Source organism: Molossus molossus, unplaced genomic scaffold, assembly GCF_014108415.1.
Source record: "Molossus molossus isolate mMolMol1 unplaced genomic scaffold, mMolMol1.p scaffold_m16_p_4, whole genome shotgun sequence".
Lineage (NCBI taxonomy): Eukaryota > Metazoa > Chordata > Mammalia > Chiroptera > Molossidae > Molossus > Molossus molossus.
Window position 1 is genome coordinate 79,037,842 of NW_023425377.1, and position 22,222 is coordinate 79,060,063.

Consider the following 22,222-nt stretch of genomic DNA (forward strand, 5'->3'; position numbering starts at 1 on the left):
GTGACTGGAATGGCGCTGCCCTTCCACACCCTGGGCGCGTGGGGGCGCTCGAGGCTCTCCTGGGGCTCGGATGCGCTCAGGCCCCGCCTCCGATCCCCGATTGGCGGCGTACGCGGTGCGTGATGGCGCAGGGCCTGGCCCCGCCCCCGGCCCTCCCCCTGCTCCCAGGGCTTGGCTCCCTCCCTCCATCCTCCAGCCGGCGGCGGTTGTTGTTCAGCGGCGGTGGCCGCAGATCTGGTCGTAACCTCCAGGCGCCCGCTCGCTAGCGGGTCCGCGCGGCCATGGAGCTGGAAGTGCCGGATGAGGCGGAGAGCGCCGAGGGGAGTACCGTGACCTCGGAGACGACCTGGGCCGCAGAGAGCGGCGCGGCATCAGGTAACGGTTCCGGACCTCGCGTCCCTTCATGCACCCCGAGTGGACCCGCCTGCCGCCCCCGCCGGGGCCCAGTGGACCCGTCCGAGTGCCGGAGGCCCGCCGAGACCCGCTGCAGGGAGACCGGAACGTTCCACTCAGGGGTACTCGCGGGGGGATGGAACGCCCCACGACCGGGCCAAGAGACTCTCCGCCCTGGGCCCGAGGGAGCCTGGGGGCTCGAAGTGGTTCCACCTATTCCGGAGATCCCTTGGAGGGGCGCCGGACTGGGAGCGGGAGTGAGTGCGGGGCCTCATTCTGAGAGGCTGTGGGTGGAGCATCCTGCTTTGGAAGCATGCGGGGAAGACCAGTCCACATCCCTGGGAGGGTGAGCCCCCACTTAGGACGCGTGGTGGGTGAGTGTTCAGCCTCCTGCTGAGGGCGCTCGGGACGACATCCTTCCAGTCTTGTTGGGAGGGGGGCTGCCCTGCGTGTCTGGAATGATGAAGCACCCCTGTTCCAGTGAGGGGTCCCTGTCTCCAAGGTGGAACATGACAGGGGGTGACACTGGACTAGAGGTGCCCTCCTGCCTGGACCCACTCTCTGGGCCACACACCTTGCTGGTATCAGCTTCCTGGTCTCACAAGTGGTGATCTTACTGGTCTTGGTCGGAAAGGCCAGGGGCAGCTGGGGTGGAGGAAGGAGGGTCTTTGTGGCCATCTGGGTCAGCCTCCTGACCATCTCTTCTCTCTTTTTGAAAGTCACTAGACCCGAGTTCTGGTGCATTGGCCATTTCTTCCCGTTCTGGGCCTCAGTTTACCTCCCTGTCATAGGAGGGAGCTAAGGACATGACATCTTGAGGCACCTTCGGTGCTGGGGTTCTTTAAGCAGACTGGGGAAGAGTGGGCCCTTCTAAGCCTTCTCCCTGGATACTGGGAGTCTGCTCTAGTCATGTAGGGCCACTGCTTCCTGGAGCCCCTCTTCCTCGTCCTCCAGCAGATCAGGTGTAGGGAGCTAGGCAGCCTTGCCTAGCCCCACCAACTCCAGGTCCCCTTTTCCTGGGGCGGAGTACAGTGCCGAGCCACTGTGGTTCCTTCTCATTTGAGGTCACAAGCTCCCAAGTAGGAAGTTTCCTGATCCAAAGAACCCTTTGCACTTCCCAAGCAGCCTTCATGGGTGGAGTCCTGTAGACACCCACATGGGCATCCATCCTACTTCTCCCCTGGGCCTCCAAAAGCTTTCTTGGCAAGCAGGGAGATGCTTTGCTGCCTGGGAGTTGGAGAGAAGTGTCTGGAGAGAGAGCCAGAGTGAGCATCCTGGGCTCTGGAAGACTCCCACTGCTTCCTTTCTCACTGCCATCCGGAACTGCCTGGTAGATGACCTGTTTCCTTTCCATCATCCAGTTGCCTCGCCTTCGCTCAGCCAGTGTCCTTGCTTGACTAGCACCATGCGTGATTGAGGGCCCTAGCGAGGCCCTTTCTCAGCATCCTCACCTCTGCTATCAGCCCTCAGGCCTGGTTGGTCAGAGACTAAATAGGTTCAGACTCAGTGACCACTGGAAAGCTGCAGAGCAGCCCTGGCTGGTTTCGCTCAGTGGTTTGAGCATTGGCCTGCGGACCAGAGTCGTGGGTTCAATTTCCGGTCAAGTGCAGGTACCTCAGTTTCGGTTCCTCCCTGGCCTGGTCCCGTCTTGCAGGAGGCAGCCAATCCATGTGTCTGTCTTACGTTGATGTTTCTCTCTCTCTCCCTTTCTCTTTCTCTCCCTCCCTCCCTCCCAGTCTATCTGAGGATAAATGGAATAAATAGAAAAATATCCTCAGGTGAGGATTAAAAAACAAAAAAGAAAGCTGCAGAGCAAACATTTGTCTCATCAGGGGTTGGGGGAACTGATTAGGGACAGAGAAAGTCCCAGCCCCAAGTCTGGCTGGGTCTGACTGAGCATGGGGCCTGGAAAATATGGGCTGACCCTCCCTGCCTGTCATTGAAATTCACAGAAATCTGCCTCCCCAAGCTAATAATTTATTTTATTCTTTAAAGAGCTGTACTCTCACTTGGCCGGTGTGGCTCAGTGGTTGAGCATCGACCCATGCAACAAGAGGTCGCCAGTTCAATTCCCAGTCAGGGCACATGCATAGGTTATGGGCCCAATCCCCAGTGGGGGCCATGCAGGAGGCAACCAATCGATGTTCCCTCTCATCGATGTTTCTATTTCTCTATCTCTCTCTCCCTTTCTTCCTCTCTTTAAAATCAATAAAGAAAAAATATTTTTTAAAAAAAGAGCTGCACTCTCCCTCCACACTCAGTTCTCCTGACCTAAGTTCTGTGAAGTTTGGGTAATAGCTGTCTACCCTTTTCCTACCACTGTACAAATATATAAACACAAAAATAGGTCTGCCTGTTCTTCACCAAGGTGGTTCATGCTACACCAGGGTCTCTTTCCTTGACTTTTTGGGCCAGAAAATTTTTTGTTTTGGAAAGGCTGCCCTGGGCACTGGAGGGTGTTGGAAAGCATCCCTAGCCCCCTCCTAGTCCATGCCAAGAGCTCCTGCCCCCAGTTGTGACAACTACAGATGACCCGGACAGTGTCCCCTGGAGGTAGTCACCCTGGGGACAAGCTGCTGTACTATACCTGTTATTCTGTAACTTGCTTGCTTTTTGTTTGTAATAATCTGGAATTTTTCCCGTGGTATCAGTTATTTTTTTTTTTCAAAAAGAAAGAATACCATGCCATGGTTAAGAGGGTGGGTGGGAACCCCAGAGTTACAGTGCCTGGGTTCTGCTGAAGAGCAAATGCCTTGACCTCTCTGAGCCTTCAGTGTCCTCATCTGTAAAGTGGGATGAGAGTGCTTATTGAACATTAGCAATAGCTGCTGTAGGGGCCAGCCCCCACTGATTCACCATCTTCCTGCTGGGGGACATTCAGGTTTTTCTGGAGTTGCTTTTTGCTGTTACAAGCAGTAAATGGCTTGTCTTTGAACATGGGTGCTTCAGTTTCTAGAAGTTGGAGTCCCGCCTCGGAGTGTCTGGGTCAGGGGCTAGCAGATTGAAAAATGACTATCTCGTATCCGAAGGCTTTCCAGGAAGGTATGACAGGGGCCCAGAGAGACTGTCTGTCTCTCTACAGCGTTGCCAGCTCCGGATGTTATCAGCCTCAGTCATGTTGGCCAATCTGATGGGAGGTAAAACGTATCTCGGTGTTTAGAATCTGGTTACTTTAAACGCCTGGGCTCCTAAGTCCTGGTCCAGAGAAGGCTTGATAGGGTTCGCCATTGGCTTTCTAGGTTGTGTGGGGTATCTGGTTCCTGGGGCTTGGACACATTCACAGGGCCAACTGGGGCCTATGAGCTGCCTGTGGGCTTTTGGGCTATGCTGTGGTCTGTTGTTTTAGAGCCATTTCCCTCCTGTCCTTCCTGTTCCTGTGATATCTCAGAATAGTCCACCTCTTTCCAGACCTCCTAATCCCTTCCACATCTAATCTGGTGGCAAATTATGTCAGTTTTGCCTTCAAAATGGACCCAGAACCTACCCACTTCTCTCCTTCCTCTGCCTCCACCTGGTCCAGCCCCATCATCCATCTCTGGCCTGGTCCTCTGTCCCTTCATATGCTCCCTACAGCTCACTCCAGAAGGCTCCCATTAAAAACTGAGTCAGGTCCTATCCTTTCTCTGCCCACAACTCTCCAGGACTCCCAGCTTCCTCTGGGTAAAATCTCAAGTCCTGCCTATGGTTCACAAGGCCCTGTACAACATGCCCTCATCCCCTTCCCACCCTCACCTCCTTCCTCTCTCCCCTTCACTCACTCTGCTCGTCATATAGGGCTTGCTGTTTCTCCAACTCACCAGGCATAGTCCTGTCCCAGGGCCTTTGCATAGACTCTTCTCTCTGCCTAGAAACTTATCCTCCATATCTATGGCATTTGTTTCCTTAGCTTTTTCAAGTTTTTACTGAAATACCTCCTCCTCAGTGAGGCTTTCCCCGATATTTGAGGGAGGCCTGAAAGAAGGGTAGGACGATAGCACAGTTCAAGCAAAGGGCTGGTGTGCTTGAGGAACAGTGAGGGGTCAGCATTCCTGGAGTGGGACAGGCATCATCACTGGAGGCCTTTGTAGCTGTGGGCGATTGGTAATCAGGGATTGCAGCATCCCTGGTCCCCTCATTGTGAGTGAGCTGTGGCCTTAGGAGACAGAAAGCTCCCAGTTTGAATCCTACCCTGGCCACTTTCTAGAAATGCAACATAAGGCACTTTGACTGGCAGTCTCGGTCTGCTCTGTGGAGAGGCCTTGGGAACTGGACCACCTTTACCAGCTAGGGACACTCCACCTCAGTGCTGTCCATCTGTGAAGTGGGCGTGATGACTGTACCTTGGTCATAGGGCTCGACGGAGTGAATTGATATGCAAAGCTCTTTGAAGGGTGCCTGGTGTGTAGTCAACTCCATGTTAGACTGGGGTTTTCCCTCCTCAGGTCCACATGTGAGTCAAAGGGAACTGCACATCATAAACTGCTTCTTGCAGAGCCTGGCACAAGCTGGAGTCTTCTGTGGGACTCAGAGCATGTGAGGATGTGCAGTTGCCTCTTAGTCCTTGAACAATGTTTATTGAACATGTATCAAGTACCTACTGTGGGCTGTGTGGGGTTCTAGGTGCTGAGGTCGGTCACATCAGTGACCAGGGCATTCCCTCACTGCTCTCTGGCCTCTCAGATTGGTGGGAGGGTAAACAGATAAGACCAGGGACCACAGTCTGTGGCCCCCTAGACAAATCCTGTCAACTACTGGGTTTTGTTAGTAAAGTTTTATTGGCACATGGCCACACCCATTCACATGTTGTCCATGCGGCTTTCACGCTACAATGGCAAAACTGAGTTTCAAGACAGAGATCTTATAGCCCGCAGTGTGGAAAATATTCACTGCCTGGTCCTTTATGGAAAATGTTTGCTGACCCCTGAATAAAACCATGCTGGATAGTGGTGAGTATGCAGAGGGAAGTGAAACATGTTGTAGCAGTATGAGTGACCAGGGGCTGCTGTAGGTAGGTGGTCAGGAGAGGTGGTGACTTGAGTAAGAAATAGCAGCTGAGGGTGGAGTTTATAGGCAAAGGGAACATGCAAAGGGGCCCGAAATGACTGATTTCTTTAAGCCACAGAAGCTAAGTCTGTGTGTGGAGCAGGGGCTGAGATAGGCAGGCCCAGCCACTTGGGGCCCTGGAGACCCTGACTTTGACTCGGTTTTGTTCTGAGTTCAGTTGGTGGTGCTGGAGGTTGATGCAGGGCAGTGAGCACTGAGTCAGTTTTGCAGAGCATGTTCCGGCTGCTTGGTGGGGATGGGGCTGCTTGGCAGGATGGGGTAGAGGGAGATGAGGGAGGGGAAGAAACCAGGAGGGTTTTGGCCAGTGTGCCCTGGAGTTGGTAGTGGGGTGGAGAGGGCCCAGGAAGAAGCAGGTCTAGGAGGCTGAGCTTGCACTGATGTGGGAGGAACAGGGAGGAGGGGGTGCTGCTGGGGCAGGGGGTCGGGGCTCAAGACATGTGGAGCCTTTCTGACAGGGCAGGGTGGCCTGGGGATTGACCTGGGTTGACCCTGCCTTGACCTTGAACAGTATGCCTCTGATCAAGTGAGGTCCCTGCTTTCCTCTGAAGATACGGGCTGTGGTGTCCTGAGGATTCAGGGGTTCAGGAATAGGTAAGGTCTGCAGCCCCCCACAGCACTCTTTAAATGGCATCTGCATGACCCAGGTTCCAAGGGGAGGCCCAGGTTCCAAGGGGGTCTTGGGCCCCCAGGCCTTCCATTCCCAAATCCTGCCACCTTGGCCAAGTTGTGTGTCATCACATGCGACAAGGCAGGTTGAGACCCCGCTGAGAATTTTCCTGCTGCACCAGCTGGACTCGCAGCCTGAGCTGTAGGACTGCCCCTGTGCAGAGGATTACTGACCAAGGGGATTAGCTGTGGGGCCTTGCCCGGCCCTGCACCTCCTGCCCCATCAGGCCACACCAGGGGGTGTGGGGTCCACCCAAGGGCCCCAAAGGGCCTGAACCAGTGGAAAGGAAAAGTTTTGGGGACCTGGCCTCTGTTTTTCATTGAAGAAAGGAGCCCCAACATTTCGTCACAAGTGTCTCCTTTCTGTTGCCCACACATCATGCATACATGTTGTGGCTTTTATCCTGGATGGGGCCTGGGGTTGCTGTTAAAGGTTTGTTTTTTTGTTTTAATGTGTCTGTATTGGTTTTTTAGAGAGAGGGGAAAGGAGAGAGAGACAGAAACATCAGTGTGAGAGAGAAACACTGATCAGCTGCCTCCCCCATGCCCCCCGACTGGGGATCAAGCCTGCAACCCGGGCATGTGCCCTGACTGGGAATCGAACCGGGACGTCTCAGTCCATGGGATGATGCTCAATCCACTGAGCCACACCGTCTGGGCCTGTTGAAGGTTTTAGGGAAGTTTGGGTTGGCCATGTTCTGTGGGTCGTGCTTCTCTTGCACATTGTCTCCTCATGTGTCCCCTGCTGGGGAGTTGTCTTAGCTGGAGGTGCATCAGGTGCTATTATTAGGAAATGGGACAGTGTGTGAATAGGTGAGGGGACCAAGGGAGCAGGCGTAGATAGAGAAGAGAAGAGACATAGGAGAGCCAAGAAATGGGGTCCCAGCAGCCACGGGAGGAAGTTATTCAGCTGTTCTGTGCCTCAGTTTTCTCACTTGCAAAGCAAGATTGCAGACATGCTTTCCTCTGTGGTTTACGTGAGGATTAGATCCATCAGTGCCCAGGAAATGCTCAGAACAGGGCCTAGCATGTGGCAGATGCTTAGTAAGTGGGGAGCAGAGGCACACAACTTGGGCTAGGCAGCTTGGACCAGCGCTGTGTACCTGCATTGGAGGGTAGCTGGGTGGCTGTGTGGGGCAGCGCAGTCAGCCTAGAGTCTGAGAGGGCTGCCTCCGGGACCCCTTGGCCTGCTGGTTTAGTGCGAGCCCATTTGGCCCTGGTCGTGACTGTGACCTGGCCAATGTGTCTCTCAGGGGAGGCTCTGGGCTTGTCTCAGTCAGGGTGGCTTAGGACCCACTGTGTGACAAACATCCCTACAACTCAGTGGCCTGTTCCAGAATCTTGTTTCTCATTTGAGTGTCCCTGGTGGGTCAGCAGGGAAATGAACTCATTGTAATCACTCAGAGACCCAGATGATGGGGCTGCTGTCACCGCGAATGCACCCATTCACCTGGCAGAGGTGCACGTGCAAATTCTAGTCCACAGCCATGGTTTTGGTGTCATTAACAGGGCCTTCTGTCAGGCTCAGAGAGCCACAGCTTGGATGACATAATCTGATGGTACCTGATAGATGATGACATTTGGTGGTGACCAGTCTCATGCTCTAATAATACTGCAAAGTGTCACCTGCAGGGTCATCTCTGTTGGCTGAATTCCTGGAGACAGAACTGCTGGGGTAAAGGCTCCCTCCATGCCTGTGTAATTTGGAAAGGTGCTACCTATACTGAAATGTACCTGGGATGTGTGTGTTTTTAAAGATTTTATTATTTATTTATTTATTATTGATTTTAGAGAGAGAGGAAAGAAGAGAGAGAGCAAGTAACATTAATATGAGAGTAAAACATTAATTGGCTGCCTCTTGCACGGCCCCCACCAGGGATGGAGCCCACAACCGGGGCATGTACCCTGACTTGGAATTGAACCAGCAACCTTCCGGTGCACGGAACGATGCCCAACTAACTGAGCCACACCAGCTAGGGTTTGGGGTGTGTTTTAATCAGGTGTGGTGAGGCCTACAGATCAGGAGATGACAGTCACGGAGAAAGAGTTTGTTACTCATGGTTCCCAAGAGGAGGGGTATGCAGGGCACCTGGGGAAGCACCAGGAGGCAGAGAAATGAGGGGAAACCTTTATTGGGGTTTTGTTAGGATGCAATTGACAAGGCAGGATAGGTGCAATGAATAAGCTTACGATTGGCTATTTTGAATAATTTCAGTGGGCTCTGCATGATAGGGGAGGCCTACACTTGGCCCTAGGGTGATTGGGACAGGGGGATATGGGCTTGTGTGTGAGAGTTAGATAAGGAGGTGGGGGTATGGGTTGCTTGATTTGTACATCTAAGGTACACTAACCGGGAGTTGTTTGTGATCTCTGAGTTGACCAGTGCCAAGGAGAGAGAGAGAGGACCCCAGGTTTGCAAGGCCCTGAGATGTCAGACGATCATAAAATACAAAATGTAAAAAAAAATGTGATAAACTCAGAACCAAATGAACAGTTCCAAGTTTCCTTCCGCAGTGGGTGAGAGCACCTATGTCTGGTCCATTTCTCTGATCTTTGCCAATCATATGGGTACAAAATGACATGTCAGGATAGTTGCAATTTGGATTTACTTTGTGAATATTAGTGAAAGCTCTTCAAATAGTTTTTCCTTTTACTGTGCCATCTTTGTTTTATTAAAAATATAGTCCAGCCCTGGCCGGTTTGGCTCAGCGGTTAGAGCGTCAGCCTGTGATCCAGAGAGACCCGGGTTCAGTGGCTGCTAATGGCGTGTACTTCGGTTGCAGTTTGTCCCCAGCCCTGGTTGGTCATGCGGGTGGCAGCCACTCGATGTGTCCCTTTCATGTCAATGTTTCTCTCTCTCTCTTCCTCTCTCTCCCTCCTACTCTACCTGAACAAAAAATGGGAAAATGTCCCCGGGTGAGGATAAAATTATATATATAATGTCCAGCAAAGGGAACAAAGACAAGCCTGCAATATAGTGACTTGCCCACCTAGGTCACCCAGGGATGGTGACAGGACTGGTGGGGGGACTCTTACCTGCTCTCTCATCCCTACAGTAGTTTGTATTTTTGTCAGAGCTGGAAAATGGAGTGTCACCCACCAGAATTATTGAAGAGGCTGTTTCTTTGTAACCTTTGCTTAGATGAGCTCCTGTTTGTCTTGGTTCCACATATACAGACTCCTATTCATTGCTCACCCCTGTTCCTACATTTAATCACACACATCTGAGAACTCTTACTTCATTTTCTGGGAACTGTATAATTGTATCTTTCTCATATTCAATTGAGTTATTAGTCTTCTGTTGATTTGTAGGCACTCTTTATATATTATGAAAGATTTTCCTTTTAACCTACGCTACTAGAGCAAATAGTTTGTTTTCCCCATCTTCTCTTATACTGCTTATAATGTCAGGCAGGTAGTTTTGTTTTCCTGTGGTCAGATTTACCAATCTCCTTTTATGGTTTCCCATTTTGGTTTCATAGACAGAAAAATCTTCCCTGTTCAACAGTTATAATTAAATTCTTCTACCAAGCCAGTGTGGCTCAGTGGTTGAGCATCGACCCATGTGCCAAGAGGTCACCTGTTTGAGTCCGGTCAGGGCACATGCTCAGGTTGTGGGCCCTATTCCCAGTGGGAGGCATTGATGTTCTCTCTCATCAATGTTTCTATCTCTATCTCCCTCTCCCTTCCTTTCTCAAAAATCAATAAAGGAAAAAAATATATATTTTCATTTTTTTTTTTTTAATTCTTCTATTACCTCTGCCCTGGCCAGTTTGACTCAGTGGTTAGAGCATTGGCCCATGGACCAAAGAGTCATGGGTTTGATTTTGGTCAAGGACACGTACCTCGGTTGTGATTTGGTACCGGCCCTGGTTGGGCTGATGAGAGAGGCAACCAGTCGATATGTCTCCCTCACATCGATGTTTCTCTCCTTCTCCCTCACCCTCGCCCTCTCCCTTTCTCTCTCCCTCCCTCACACTCTGAAGAAAAATGGGAAAATATCCTCAGGTGAGGATTTAAAAAAAAATTCTCCTAGTACTTCTATAATTTCACTTTTTTAACATTTAAATTCTTACTATATTTGGAATTTATCCTGACATAAGGCATATGAGGGTTTACTAGATTCAAGCTTTTCCAGGTGGCTCAGAGTTATCCGAGCCACACTCTCTGGATAATCTGCTTTCCTCACCAATTTGAGATGCCACCTTGATTATATCCCAAACTCCTGTGTGTGGCTGGTCTATTTCCGGACTTCCTGTTCTGTCCTGTATGTCTGCCTGTGTCTCATGCAGCAGGCATGTCTTAAACTATAAGTAATAACAGATTTACTGGGAAAGAGCAATAGCCAAACTGTATGCAGTAGAATGTGAACGTTTCTGTCTCTCCCTCTCTGTTTTCTGTGGAAATAATGACGATCCAGTATTTTTTTCTGTGTCATACCTACCTGTCTCTGCATATATTATTCTTTTTCAAAATATTTTATTTTGAAAACTTTCAAGCCTGAAGAAAAAGTTGCAAGAATACGAAGGTGAATACCCTTCACTGAGGTTCCCCAACTGTTAATGCTTTGCCTCATTTTGTTATCTGTGTGTGTGTGTGTGTGTGTGTGTGTGTGTGTGTGTGTTTGCTGGGCCATTGGACAGTCAGACATGATGCTCCTATGTCCGTAAATATATAAGTACAAGTTGATTCTCATTGTTCACTGTAGTTCTGTTCTGTAGTTTTGCCATGAGTATTGAGTTCTCAAACACTGAACCACTGCTGCTGGGGAAATGCAGGTTTAGATTCCTACAAGCTTCTGGTCACAACATTTTCTCAGAGGATCAATAAGTAACCTTGTATTATATGTGTTTCTGTTTAAAGACACCTTGTTAAATATACATTGTTGCTTTATTAACACTGTGCTCCCAGCCCCATAAGTCAGGTCTGAACCAAGCTTCTCTAATACAGGCATCTTCTCTGTAAGGCACATCTTGGGCTTCTTGTGATTAGGAACCCTAGACAGCACTTCAGCTCTACCCCTGGGAGACATTTTGAACAACAAGTCACGAACAAAAAACATGAAAATGCAAAAGAAGTGGCACTTACTAAACCATTAAAAGGACGCTTGTATGTACAGTATAAAGAACTGAGACAAAAAGGCAGAGTGTTGACTGGTTTGACACCAGCTGGGTATATGTGGGGGTGACTCAAATTTTTCACTACCCTGAATGACCGTGAAAGCTACAAGAGGGTTGATGTGGGGTTACAAATAAATTTTAGCCAGAGGTGAATTTTCAGCTATGGAATTCATGAATAATGAGCATCAACTGTATATCTTTTTTTTTTTTTTTAATCCGAACCCGAGGACACTTATCCATTTTTTTGTTCAGGTAGAGTGGGAGGGAGAGAGAGGAACAGAGAGAGAGAGAGAAACATTGACATGAAAGGGACACATCGAGTGGCTACCACCCGCACGACCAGCCAGGGCCAGGGACGAACTACAACTGAGGTATGTGCCCTTAGCGGGAACCGAACCCAGGTCTCTCGGGACTACAGGCCAACGCTCTAACTGCTGAGCCAAACCAGCCAGGGCTCAACTGTATATCTTATAAGCAAAGATATTCTCTTGGCTCAGTGCAGGGGTCTAGTGTAGGAAATTTAACATGGGTGCAGTATTCACAGTTTCCCCAGTTAATCCAGAATTGCCCTAAGCTGGAACTGTTTGTTCCCTCTCTAGGACTTAGTCTGGGATCACACAGCACTTGGAGACCTGAGGACAGCGGGGTTGCCTGAGGACCCATGACTGGACAAGCTTCCTTCCTGGGCTGACAGGTCCTCTGTGGACCTTGACCCCACTGCCCGAATCCTTCCATTTGTGGACCTGTTGAGAATGAGCCGCCCTCCTCACCTCATCCCTTCTCCACCCTACACACTTCCTGCCCTTTTCCCGCTTCTCCAGGAAGCCCATCCAGTTCCCGCAACCAAGGTTGCCCCACTTAGCCCTTCCAACAGCCTCATGGGACCATGCATAGTGGTAGTTGTCCACTGCCCTGAACTTTGATGGCAGGGTCTGTGCTGGGCACAGACAGGTGTTCGGCCTTGTTTGTGGCCTGAGTGGTGAAGGTTCTGGAACCTTCTGTTTTTCTCAAACACTGGAGCTTTGGAAAACTGTCCAGGGAGCAGCTTGGGGCCTGGAGTTCTGGATTAATCTTTCCCCCACCTCCACGTCCTCTGTAAGGCTTCCTGTTTACCACTCTGGAAACACATTCATTCTGTGCAGGGAGATCCAGGGAGGGTGAGGAGCAGAGGTGGCAGAAAGTCAGGGCAGATCTTGTTGCAGGGGAGGAAGGATGGAGTGGGCTGCTGTCGGGGCTCTGCCCCTTGGACTACCCTCTACTCTATTCTCAGCCCCCAGCTGCACCCTCCCCTCCAGCCATACCAAGCCCTTTGCTGTTCCTCCACAGCGGCCTGTCCTGCCACCACAGGGCCCTTGCATGTGTGTGCTGGGGTGGGGGACACTGCCCCTACTTAGAATTCAGCACTCTTTTGTGATTTTTCTTTTGCTTCCTTTGGAAAGATATTACATGTTCATGACAAAAAGCAAGCCTGGCTCCACCCCCAGGGACCTCTGTTGCTAGCCTCTGTCTCCTTGTGAGGCACTCGGCCACGCACACGTGCCCTGGTCACACACCTCCTCCCTTTGTGTTTGTAAAATTCACTTTTTTTGCACTTTGTCTTTTTTTCTAAACACTTTTTGGGTAATAGCTTTATTGAGATACAATTCACATACCACACATTTTACCTAAAGTATACAGTTAATTACTTTTTACAATAGTCACAGCATTGTGCATTTATTACCACAGTCCATTTTAATTTATTTTTATTTTTTGAAGAAAATATACCTAATGAACTGATGAATTTGTCTGAAGAGATTTCCAGGTAGAATATGAACAGTGACAACCAACTTCTCATACCTGTGTTTGGAGTGTACAGAAAGAAATGAATTTTTAAAAACACACACAAAAGTGTTCTGCTTTCAAGCAGGATACCACAGTAATTTAAAAACATTCTTATCCACCCAAAAGGAAGTCCATCCCCATTAGCATCACTTCCCAACCCCTCCCCCAGCCTCTGGCTCCCACCATTCTACTTTGTGTCTCTGTGAATCTGACTCCTCTAGTGACCTCATCTGAGTGGAATCACACAGTATTTGCCCTTTTATGACTGGTTTATTTTATTAAGTACCCCCAAAAGAAGTCCCACCCCATCAGCAATCATAAGAGTCACTTGCCAGCCCCTGACAACCACTAAACCCACTTTGTCTCTGTGGATTTGCCTGTTCTGGACAGTTCACATTAATGGAATCACACACTGCATGGTCTTTTGCGTCTGGTTTCTCTCACTGAGAGTCATGTTTTCAAGGTTCATCCACGTTGTAGCAAGTGTTAGTTCTTCATTCCTTTTCATGGCTACATAATATCCCAGCGTGTAGATGGACCACACTGTGTTTATCTACTCTTCAGCTGATGAGCATGTGCACGTGAATTGTTTCCACTTTTTGGCTGTTATGAATATGCTGCTGTGAATATTCATGTACAGCTTTCTGTGTGGACAGATGTTTTCATTTCTTTTGGGTGGATGCCTAGGAGCAGAACTGCTGGGTCACATGGAAACTCTGTGTTTAACCTTTTGAGGAACGATTGTTTCCCACAGTTGGCCACACCATTGCACATTTCTACCAACCGTGTGCGAGGGCTTTGTTTTTTCCATGTCCTCACAATACTTGTTATTGTCCATCTTTTTCATTCTAGCCGTCCTAGCAGGTGTGAGGTAGTATCTCCCTATAGTTTTGATTTGTATTTCACTGATGACTGATGATATTGAGCATCTTTTCACGGGCTTAATAAAGCCATTTGTGTATCCTCTTTGGAGAAATATCTGTTCAGAACCTTTGCTTGTTTTTTCTTTTTATTATTGAATGTAAGCATTCTTTATATATTCTAGATACAAATCCCTTACCAGTTATGTGATTCGCAGTATTTTCTCCATCTTATGGGTTGTCTCTTTACTTTCTTGATGGTGTCCTTTGATGTACACTGTGTTTTTAATTTTGATGAAGTCCACTTTATCTTATTTTTTGTCTGGTTGCTGTGCTTTCGTTGTCATATCTGAGAAACCACTGCTGCCTTGGCTGGTTTAGCTCAGCGGTTAGAGCGTCAGCCCGAGGACCAGAGTCTCGGGTTCGATTCTGGTCAAGGACACATACCTCGGTTCTGGTTTGGTCCCTGGCCCTGATTTGAGTCGTGTGGGAGGCAAATAGTCGATGTGTCTCTCTCACATCAATGTCTCTCTGTCTCTCTCCTTCTCCCTCCCCCCCACTCTATCTGAAGATAAATGGGAAAAAAAATGTCCTCGGGTGAGAATTTAAAAAAAAGAAACCACTGTTGAACTTGCAGTCATAAAGATGTACCCATTTTCTTCTGAGAGTTTTATAGTTTCAGCTCATATAGTCACTTAGATCTATGATGTGTTCTTTTATTTATTTTTTTAAGACAGATTTTTTTTTTTAATTTTTAGAGAGAGAGAAACATCGATGAGAGAGAACATCAATTGACCACCTCCTGCATGCCCCCCACTGGGGATTGGACCCACAATCTCGGCATGTGCACTGATCTGGAATTGAATGGGCGACCTCTTGATGCATGGGTCGATGCTCAACCACGGAGCCACATGGGCTGGGCTATGATGTGTTCTTTTTTTTAAATCATCACTCGAGGACATTTTTCCATTTTTTGTTCAGATAGAGTGGGAGGGAAAGAGAGAGAGAGAAACATCGACGTGAAAGGGACACATCGAGTGGTTGCCACCTGCACGACCCAACCAGGGCCAGGGACAAACTGCAATCGAGGTACGTGCTCTTAGCCGAAACCGAACCTGGGTCTCTCTGGACCGTAGGCTGACGCTCTATCCACTGAGCCAAACCGACGAGGGCTATGATGTGTTCTTTTAAAGAAAAGTAACATTAGTTAGTAATATATAAGTTTCAGGTGTACAGCATTATTATTCAGTAGTGGTATATACACTGTAGCATGCTCACCAGCAAAAGTCTGGTTTCTATATGATGTGCTCTGAGTTAATGTTGTGTATGATGTGAGGGATGGTCCAGCTTCATTCCCTGTGTGTGGAGATCCAGGTGTCCCCACACCACTTGTTGAGATGATTTGGTTTCCCTCTGAGTTGTCTTGGTACCTTTGTGGAAATCAGTTGACTGTAAATGTGCAGATTTTGTTCTGGACTCTTAAGTTTATCTTCTCTGGGCTATTTTGCTGATGTCTGTGCCTGTTTTTATGCCAGTACCACGCTATCTTAGTTATTGTAGCTTTGTAGTAAATTTTGAAATGGGGAAATGTGAATCTTCCAACTCTGTTCTGCATTTTGCCTTTTAATATATTAAGTTTGACTTGGTTCTTGGTCTCTATCAATGCAACTCGTAGCTTCCACATTTTTTAAACACCTGTATAGTATTCCATTGTATGCATTCTAGCCATTTACTTAGTTTGCTCATCAGCTCTTCTTTTTTTTTTTTTAATCCTCACCCGAGGACATTTTTTGTTCGGATAGAGTGGGAGGGAGAGAGAGGAAGAGAGAGAGAGAAACATCGACGTGAAAGGGACACATTGAGTGGCTGCCACCTGCACAACCAACCAGGGCCGGGGACAAACTGCAACCGAGGTACGTACCCTCAGCGGGAACCGAACCCGGGTCTCTCTGGACCGCAGGCCGATGCTCTAACCGCTGAGCCAAACCGGCCAGGGCTGCTCATCAGCTCTTTATGGAACACCTACTGTATGCCAGGCCTGGACGGAAGAATGCAGATAGTGGAGCCTGGAAAGAGCACAGGCAGAGGCTGGGGTAGAGGTCAGTGAGCACCAGGTGGTCCAGGCTTTGCCTCTGCAGGCACAAATGAAGAGAGCAGATGAAGATTGTCTAGATGGATGACACCATGTTGAAACCTCAGGTGTATCATTTAGTTATTGCTGCAAAATAAATTACCCCAAAACATAGTGGCTTTAAACAATAATAAACACTTATTATTTCACAGTTTCTGTGATTCAGAAATCCAAGGGTGACTGAGCTTGGTGGTTCTGGGTTGGGGTCCTTCATGAGGTCACAGTCAAGCTGATGCTTGGGGCTGCCTCATCCAAAGGCTTGATGAGGCTGGAGGAGCTGCTCCTGAGCTGGCTTCCCCATGTGGCTATGGGTGGTGGCCTCAGTTCTACAGGTCACCGAGTGTCCTCCCAGCATGGTGGCTGCTTCCCACAGTGAGTGATCCAAGAGCAATGAGATACAATTAAATGTTCAAAAATATATATATAAATATGCAATTAAATATTTATTTTATAAATTTATATGTTACCATACATGCAAGAATAAAGAATGAGGCAAATATTATCATACATCTATCTTACAGAAAATTAAATTTAACAAATTCCCACTAAGGCTAAAAATTATGTATAAAACCTCTTCCTTCTTAAACTTGAGGGTTTGGTGGAAATATACAAATGCAAGAAAGTTTCTGGATGTTCACCAATATTATTTGAAGTAGCTGTCTATAGCAGCACTCTATAGTAAAACTTTTGGCATCGATGGGATTTCTGCATCTGTGCTCTCCAGTGTGCAAGCCTCGTGGAGCTACTCTGCATGTGAAACATGCCCTATATGACTGAGAAACCGAATTTTTATTCAGTTTCATTTTAACCCTAATTTACATTTAAATACCCACATGTGCAGGTATATGGGAATCAACTTTTAGTGTGTCAGCCTATGTTAATTTGGGGTCAAGGCCAATTCTAAGCTCAAACTGTCTGGTAGGGAGTCTCTAGTGAATTCAGGGCAAACTTAAAAATAAAAGAGCAAGGTGAATGTAGTAGTGTCTTTTATGACCCTACCTCAGAAGTCACATGCTGTCACCCACCAGCCATTGTAGGAGGATGTGGCTAGCAGGGGTCATCCTGGAGGCTGGCCACCACATCAGGCAGCTTATTTGGCTCCAGAACCTCCCTCTTCTCATCTGTAAAATTGGGAGGTTGTACTCTTGCCGCATGGAGCAGTTTGAGGCATGAGTTGAGCAGTTACTGCATGCCTCGACATACATGTTCCTATAAAAATCCCAGAGCCCAGGCAGGTGTTGGGGCCTGGTTCTAGCCTGGCTCAGCTGCCAACTTCCTTTCGGACTTTCGGCAAGCCTTGCCACCTTGGCCTTGGTGTAAAAGTGAGCCAGCTCAGTCCCTAGGATTCTGGAAGCCTAGACCTGCCCCCATTGGGAAATTGGGCCTGGGATTGGAATACTGAGAGAATGCCTGGCCCCAGGCTTCCACCGTTGGCCTGTAGCCTGACTGGTGGGCATCCACCCTTTGAATGACAAGAACTAGACTGAGGGAGGCTCCAGCTGAGCGGTCCCTTTAGCTCTCAGCATTCTGGAATTGAGGTGCAGTGCCTGCGGCCCAGTGCTGGAGAGTAAAAATATATCTGAGAGGAAAACTGGGCCAAGAAACCTCTCACGTGGTCCTGAGATGGCGCATGATCCTACTCAGGCATCTTCGAGGGGAACCCCCTTCTGGGGGAGCCCTCTCCTGGGTGTGCTCTGTCCAGCCATCTTGGGATCTGGCTCCAGGATGCTGGCTCTTCCCCAGTGGAGGTCTGCAGTTGCATATCCACCACTGGGACCTAGTATCCCCTGGGGAGCTCTTGTCCCCCACAGCCAGGCAGAGTGCTGTTGGCTCCTGGAATGGGAACATCCAGGCCTAGCAGCCAGAGCTGCATATGCCCCACATGTGACCTGTGGGCCCTGCCCCAGGCTTTGTGAGGGGCAATCAGGCACCTGCTTGGGGAATCAGCAGGGAGGACAGCAGCACTGAGACAGAGTCCTCGGGTGCCCCCAAATCCAGCCAGGCTTGAAGCTCATCACCTCTGACCTCTCCGGTTATGTTGGGGGTAGACACGCTTTTCTGTAAAGGGCCAGCTGATCTCTGTCACACCTGTTCAATTATGACCTTGTAGAGATTTGTACATGAGTGGGTGTGGCTGTGTTCTAATAAAACTTTATTGATAAAAACAGGCAGTGAGTGGGTTTGGTCTTCAGGGCAGTTTGCTGGCCCAGTTATGTTAACAGATATCTTCACACACACCTTTTTTTCAAGCAGCATGAGTTGGGTTTTTATTCAACACAAAACATCCTCATACCACTTTTCTGAGCTTTAGTGTCCCCCTCTGAGAAGAGAGGAGACGCATTGCTTGGGATAGGGCAGGCCAGAAGCACCACGGCTGTGCCTTTGCTGGGCATTTAGCCCTTGATTGGATGTCCAGCTCCAAGGAATGTGTGCAGGATGAGTGGGTGAGCTTCATTTCCACAGCTCTTCCCCTGAGGCTCCTGATGGTGCTCACCCACAGCCTTCTCCATGCATCCCTCCAGGTTCCTTGCTTGTTGAATACTCACTGCGGTCTGCTCCGTGCCTAGCCCTGGGCTGGTGCAGCGTCACTGAGTGGGACAGGGATAGGAGACCTTCCCTACCTAGCTCTCAGAGGAGCCCAGAGACCACTGAAGGCAGGATGGCAGTCGGAGTGTCAGAGGGAGAGGCCTGGGTGGCCATGAAAGGGTTACACCTTAGGTCCAAGGACAGCAGGGGGAAGCATTCACCAAGTGGAGGAGGCGAGGTAAGGAGGAAGGTGCATACAGCAGCAGAGTCCAGGACCTAGGGGTGCAAGGGAACCTGAACAGTGGAGGACCTGAAGGAAGACCTCCTAAGTGGGCACCAGACTGGAGGGGTTAGGTGGGGGCCAGGCTTGGCTCTGGGGTGTGTGTGGGGAGCAGGTGGGAGTACTTGGGGTTAGTCAGGGGCAGGTGAGTCACTGCTGAAGTGCCCAGGCTGGAGCTGGGATGGTGAGCCTGGGACCCTGGTGTGAATGGACACAGGTTCTCCTTGCCCCAGTGTCCAAATACCAGTCCTCCCAGCCATAATGGCCTGGGTGACACTGGGCAGAGTGTCCACTGTGTGGCAAGGGTTCTGCAGAAGGTTACCCAGGTTCTGCAATAGCACACAACTGGGCATGTTTGTACCCAAAACAGAGCACAAGTTGGTCAACAGCCCTGGCCAGTTTGGCTCAGCAGTTAGAGAGTTGGCCTGTGGACCAGAGAGTCCTGGGTTCGATTCCCACTAAGGGCATGTACCTCAGTTGCAGTTTGTCCCACCCTGGTTGGGGTTGTGTGGGTGGCAACCAGTCGATGTGTCTCTCTCACATTGATGTTTCTCTCTCTTTCTTTTCTCCTCTCTCCCTCCCACTCTATCTGAAGATAAATGCAAAAAATGTCCTTGGGTGAGGATAAAAAAAAAAAGTCAACAAACTGGTGAGCCAGCAGTGCTCCGTACCAGGCCAGTGGTGGACCCACCAGGGACTCTATCCTTGAGCCCTGTTGAAATGGAGACAAGTGGCCAGGTGGCTGCAGGATACTGGCCCAGGTGCCCGGGAACACATTGGAAAGCAGCAGCTCCACCTTGGGGGTCACAGGGACTCTCTGAAATGCTTCTGGTGGAGAGAGTGGCTGGTGGCTTATGAGGACAGATGCTCAGGCTGCAGGGACCCAGGGTGAGTGTGGGATGGAGGGGGTGGCTCCAGACCCCCTGCTGCTCCTTTACCTTGAACTCACCCAAACATCTAAGCCTCATTCTCCCCAGCTATAAACTGGGTCCAAGGACAGTTACCTCCTGGTTGTTTCATGAGGGTTGGAGACACAGCTGGTATGGCATCAGCCTGTGTGGGGAACATGTATGTTACAGCTTTTTTTTTTTTTTTTTGGTCCTCACCCGAGTATATTTTTCCATTTATCTTTAGACAGATTAGGAAGGAGGAGAGAGGGAGAGAGAGAGACAGAGGGAGAAACATCAATGCGAGAGAGACACTATCCAGGGCTGTTACAGCTTTTTATTACAGGGAACTTCAATCAAAGGACAGAACTAGATAGGACAGTACAACTAAGTATATTTTTATCACGAAATATTGCAAATACCCAGTGAATGATATAAGGAACACCTGCATACTTCCTTCTCCTACATTTTTGCATTGCTGCATTTGCTTCAGGGTCCCCCCTTGGCACTGCTGATGTCACGCTGGGTCACTTTCTGGCTCAGGTCGGGTGCCGTCCTGGGTACTTTGGGGTGCTGAACAGCATCCCTGGCCCCCACTCAATGCCACGAACACTCCCAGTCATGACAACCACAGATGTCCCCAGACATCATCCATTGTCCCCTGAGGCAGAATCTCCCCAGTTGAGAACCACCTACAAATCACTTTCGTCTACCCTGGATGCCTGTCCTGGCCTCCACTGGATCTCCTCTGGCCACTCACAGAAAATATTTGCTGACCTCAGGCTTAAAAGATAAACAAAAAATTATCTGTCTAACCTACACAGTAGTATATTGTTGCCTTTTTTAAAAAAATCCTCACTGGAGGATATTTTTCCATCTATCTTCAGATAGAGTGTGAGAGAGAGAGAGAGAGAGAAAAGCATTGATGTGAGAGAGACACATCAATTGGTTGCCTTCCTCACGACCCCAACCAGGTTCAGGGACCGAACCACAACTGAGGTACATTCCCTTGACTGGAATTGAACCTGCGACTCTTTGTTCTGTGAGCCAGCGCTCTAACAGTTGAGCCAAACCAGCCAGAGCCTTATATGGGTGTCTTTTATGTTATTCTGTGCTTTTCTGGGTGTTTAAAATATTTTCTTATTAAACATCATATTTAGACAAAGAGCTGGTTCCCTCCATACATTTTATCCCCAAAAGAGGGCCCAGCGCCCAGGAAACACTGAGTTTGGAATAAATGAATGAATGAATGTGTGATCAGGAAAGATCTCTCTCTAGGAGGTGAATATCTGAGACTTGAATGGCAGAGGACAGGAGCTAGCTAAATGTGTAGAGATGTAAGGACAGCATGTTCCAGGCAGAGGACGCAGCAAGTGCGAAAGCCCTTTCGTGGGAATGTGATAAGCCAATGTGTGTGAAACCTGTGGCACAGAGCCTGGCGCACTGGTACTCAGGTAGTGCCCATTACTACCCACATAATCACTCACATTCCTTGGGCCGAATCTGCTCAAAAATTTTTTCTCTAAAGCTTGAAAGCACCTAGTGTCAAAGATCATACTACCTTTAACCTGGAGGAAAAAGATTTTATTAAGAAAATTTTAAACTGCACTGAAAAGTTGAAATGATTGAACAGTGAAAACACTACTTACCATTTGGAACTACAATTAACATTTGCTGAGCTTATTTCATCCATCCCTCCCCACCTCTTCCCCTCACCCTCTATCTATTCCTCCTCCCCGCTATGTCCCTCCCTCTTTCCAGCTAATGTTTTGGATGCACTTCAAAATTTCAGACATTAGCACACTCCACCTGTAAGCACTTCAGTGTGTGTATCATTAACTAGAGTTTGATATATTTCAACATGTTTTTGCAATATTAACTACTCTGATCAGCTATTAACTCTAGAATTCTTAGCCTTTCCCAACCTAATACTGGCGGTAAAAGTATGAGATACTGCAAAATGTGGAAGTTCTTTATTTTGCCATGGAATAGTGTTGACCCCCAGATTCACACCTATTCAGTGTCACACCAGGTGTGAACCTGGTGAGGAAGGATTAGCAGTTGGGGCTTTAGCATCTGTGTCTTAATGGGAGAGGGCATCTATATTTCACAGATAAAAATTAGCCCTAGCATGAAACCAGGGAAAGGTAGCCTATAAAGAGCAGGGGTGGGTGCAAAGGGCAGAAACCCCACGTTCCACCCCTTCTCACACACTTGCACTATGATCTTGGGTAAGTAGCCTGGCACCTTGCTGCACCCTTTCATTCTAACGATTGGTCAGTTGTTTCTCTTGGATTTTCTAAAATTGTCTTTTTCTTTTCAATCTTCATTCTTTTGCTTGCCTATTGCATTGGCAAGTGCCCCCCATGCAGTGGAAGCTCTTGGCCACTCCTCCCCCTTGTCCTGTGGTTGATATTAATTTGTTTGCCATGAGTTTTTGCTTTGTACATATTTTTAAGTAAAGGCAATTCTTCCTGCAACCCTCACTTTTTTCT

At 48.7% G+C, this 22,222-nt stretch overlaps 1 protein-coding gene across 3 annotated transcripts in view; it reads left to right on the forward strand.

Moving 5' to 3' along the window:
• The first annotated feature begins 204 nt into the window (after positions 1-204).
• PIP5K1C (phosphatidylinositol-4-phosphate 5-kinase type 1 gamma) overlaps positions 205-22,222 on the forward strand; it is a 54,652-nt gene continuing 32,634 nt past the window's right edge. For 2 of the 3 annotated variants that reach the window (XM_036281750.1, XM_036281752.1), the window contains exon 1: positions 205-375. In XM_036281750.1, the coding sequence (XP_036137643.1) occupies positions 282-375 (94 nt within the window). In that variant the 5' untranslated portion in view covers positions 205-281. The remainder of the gene's footprint in view (positions 376-22,222) is intronic. The other variant, XM_036281751.1, reaches the window with a different exon arrangement.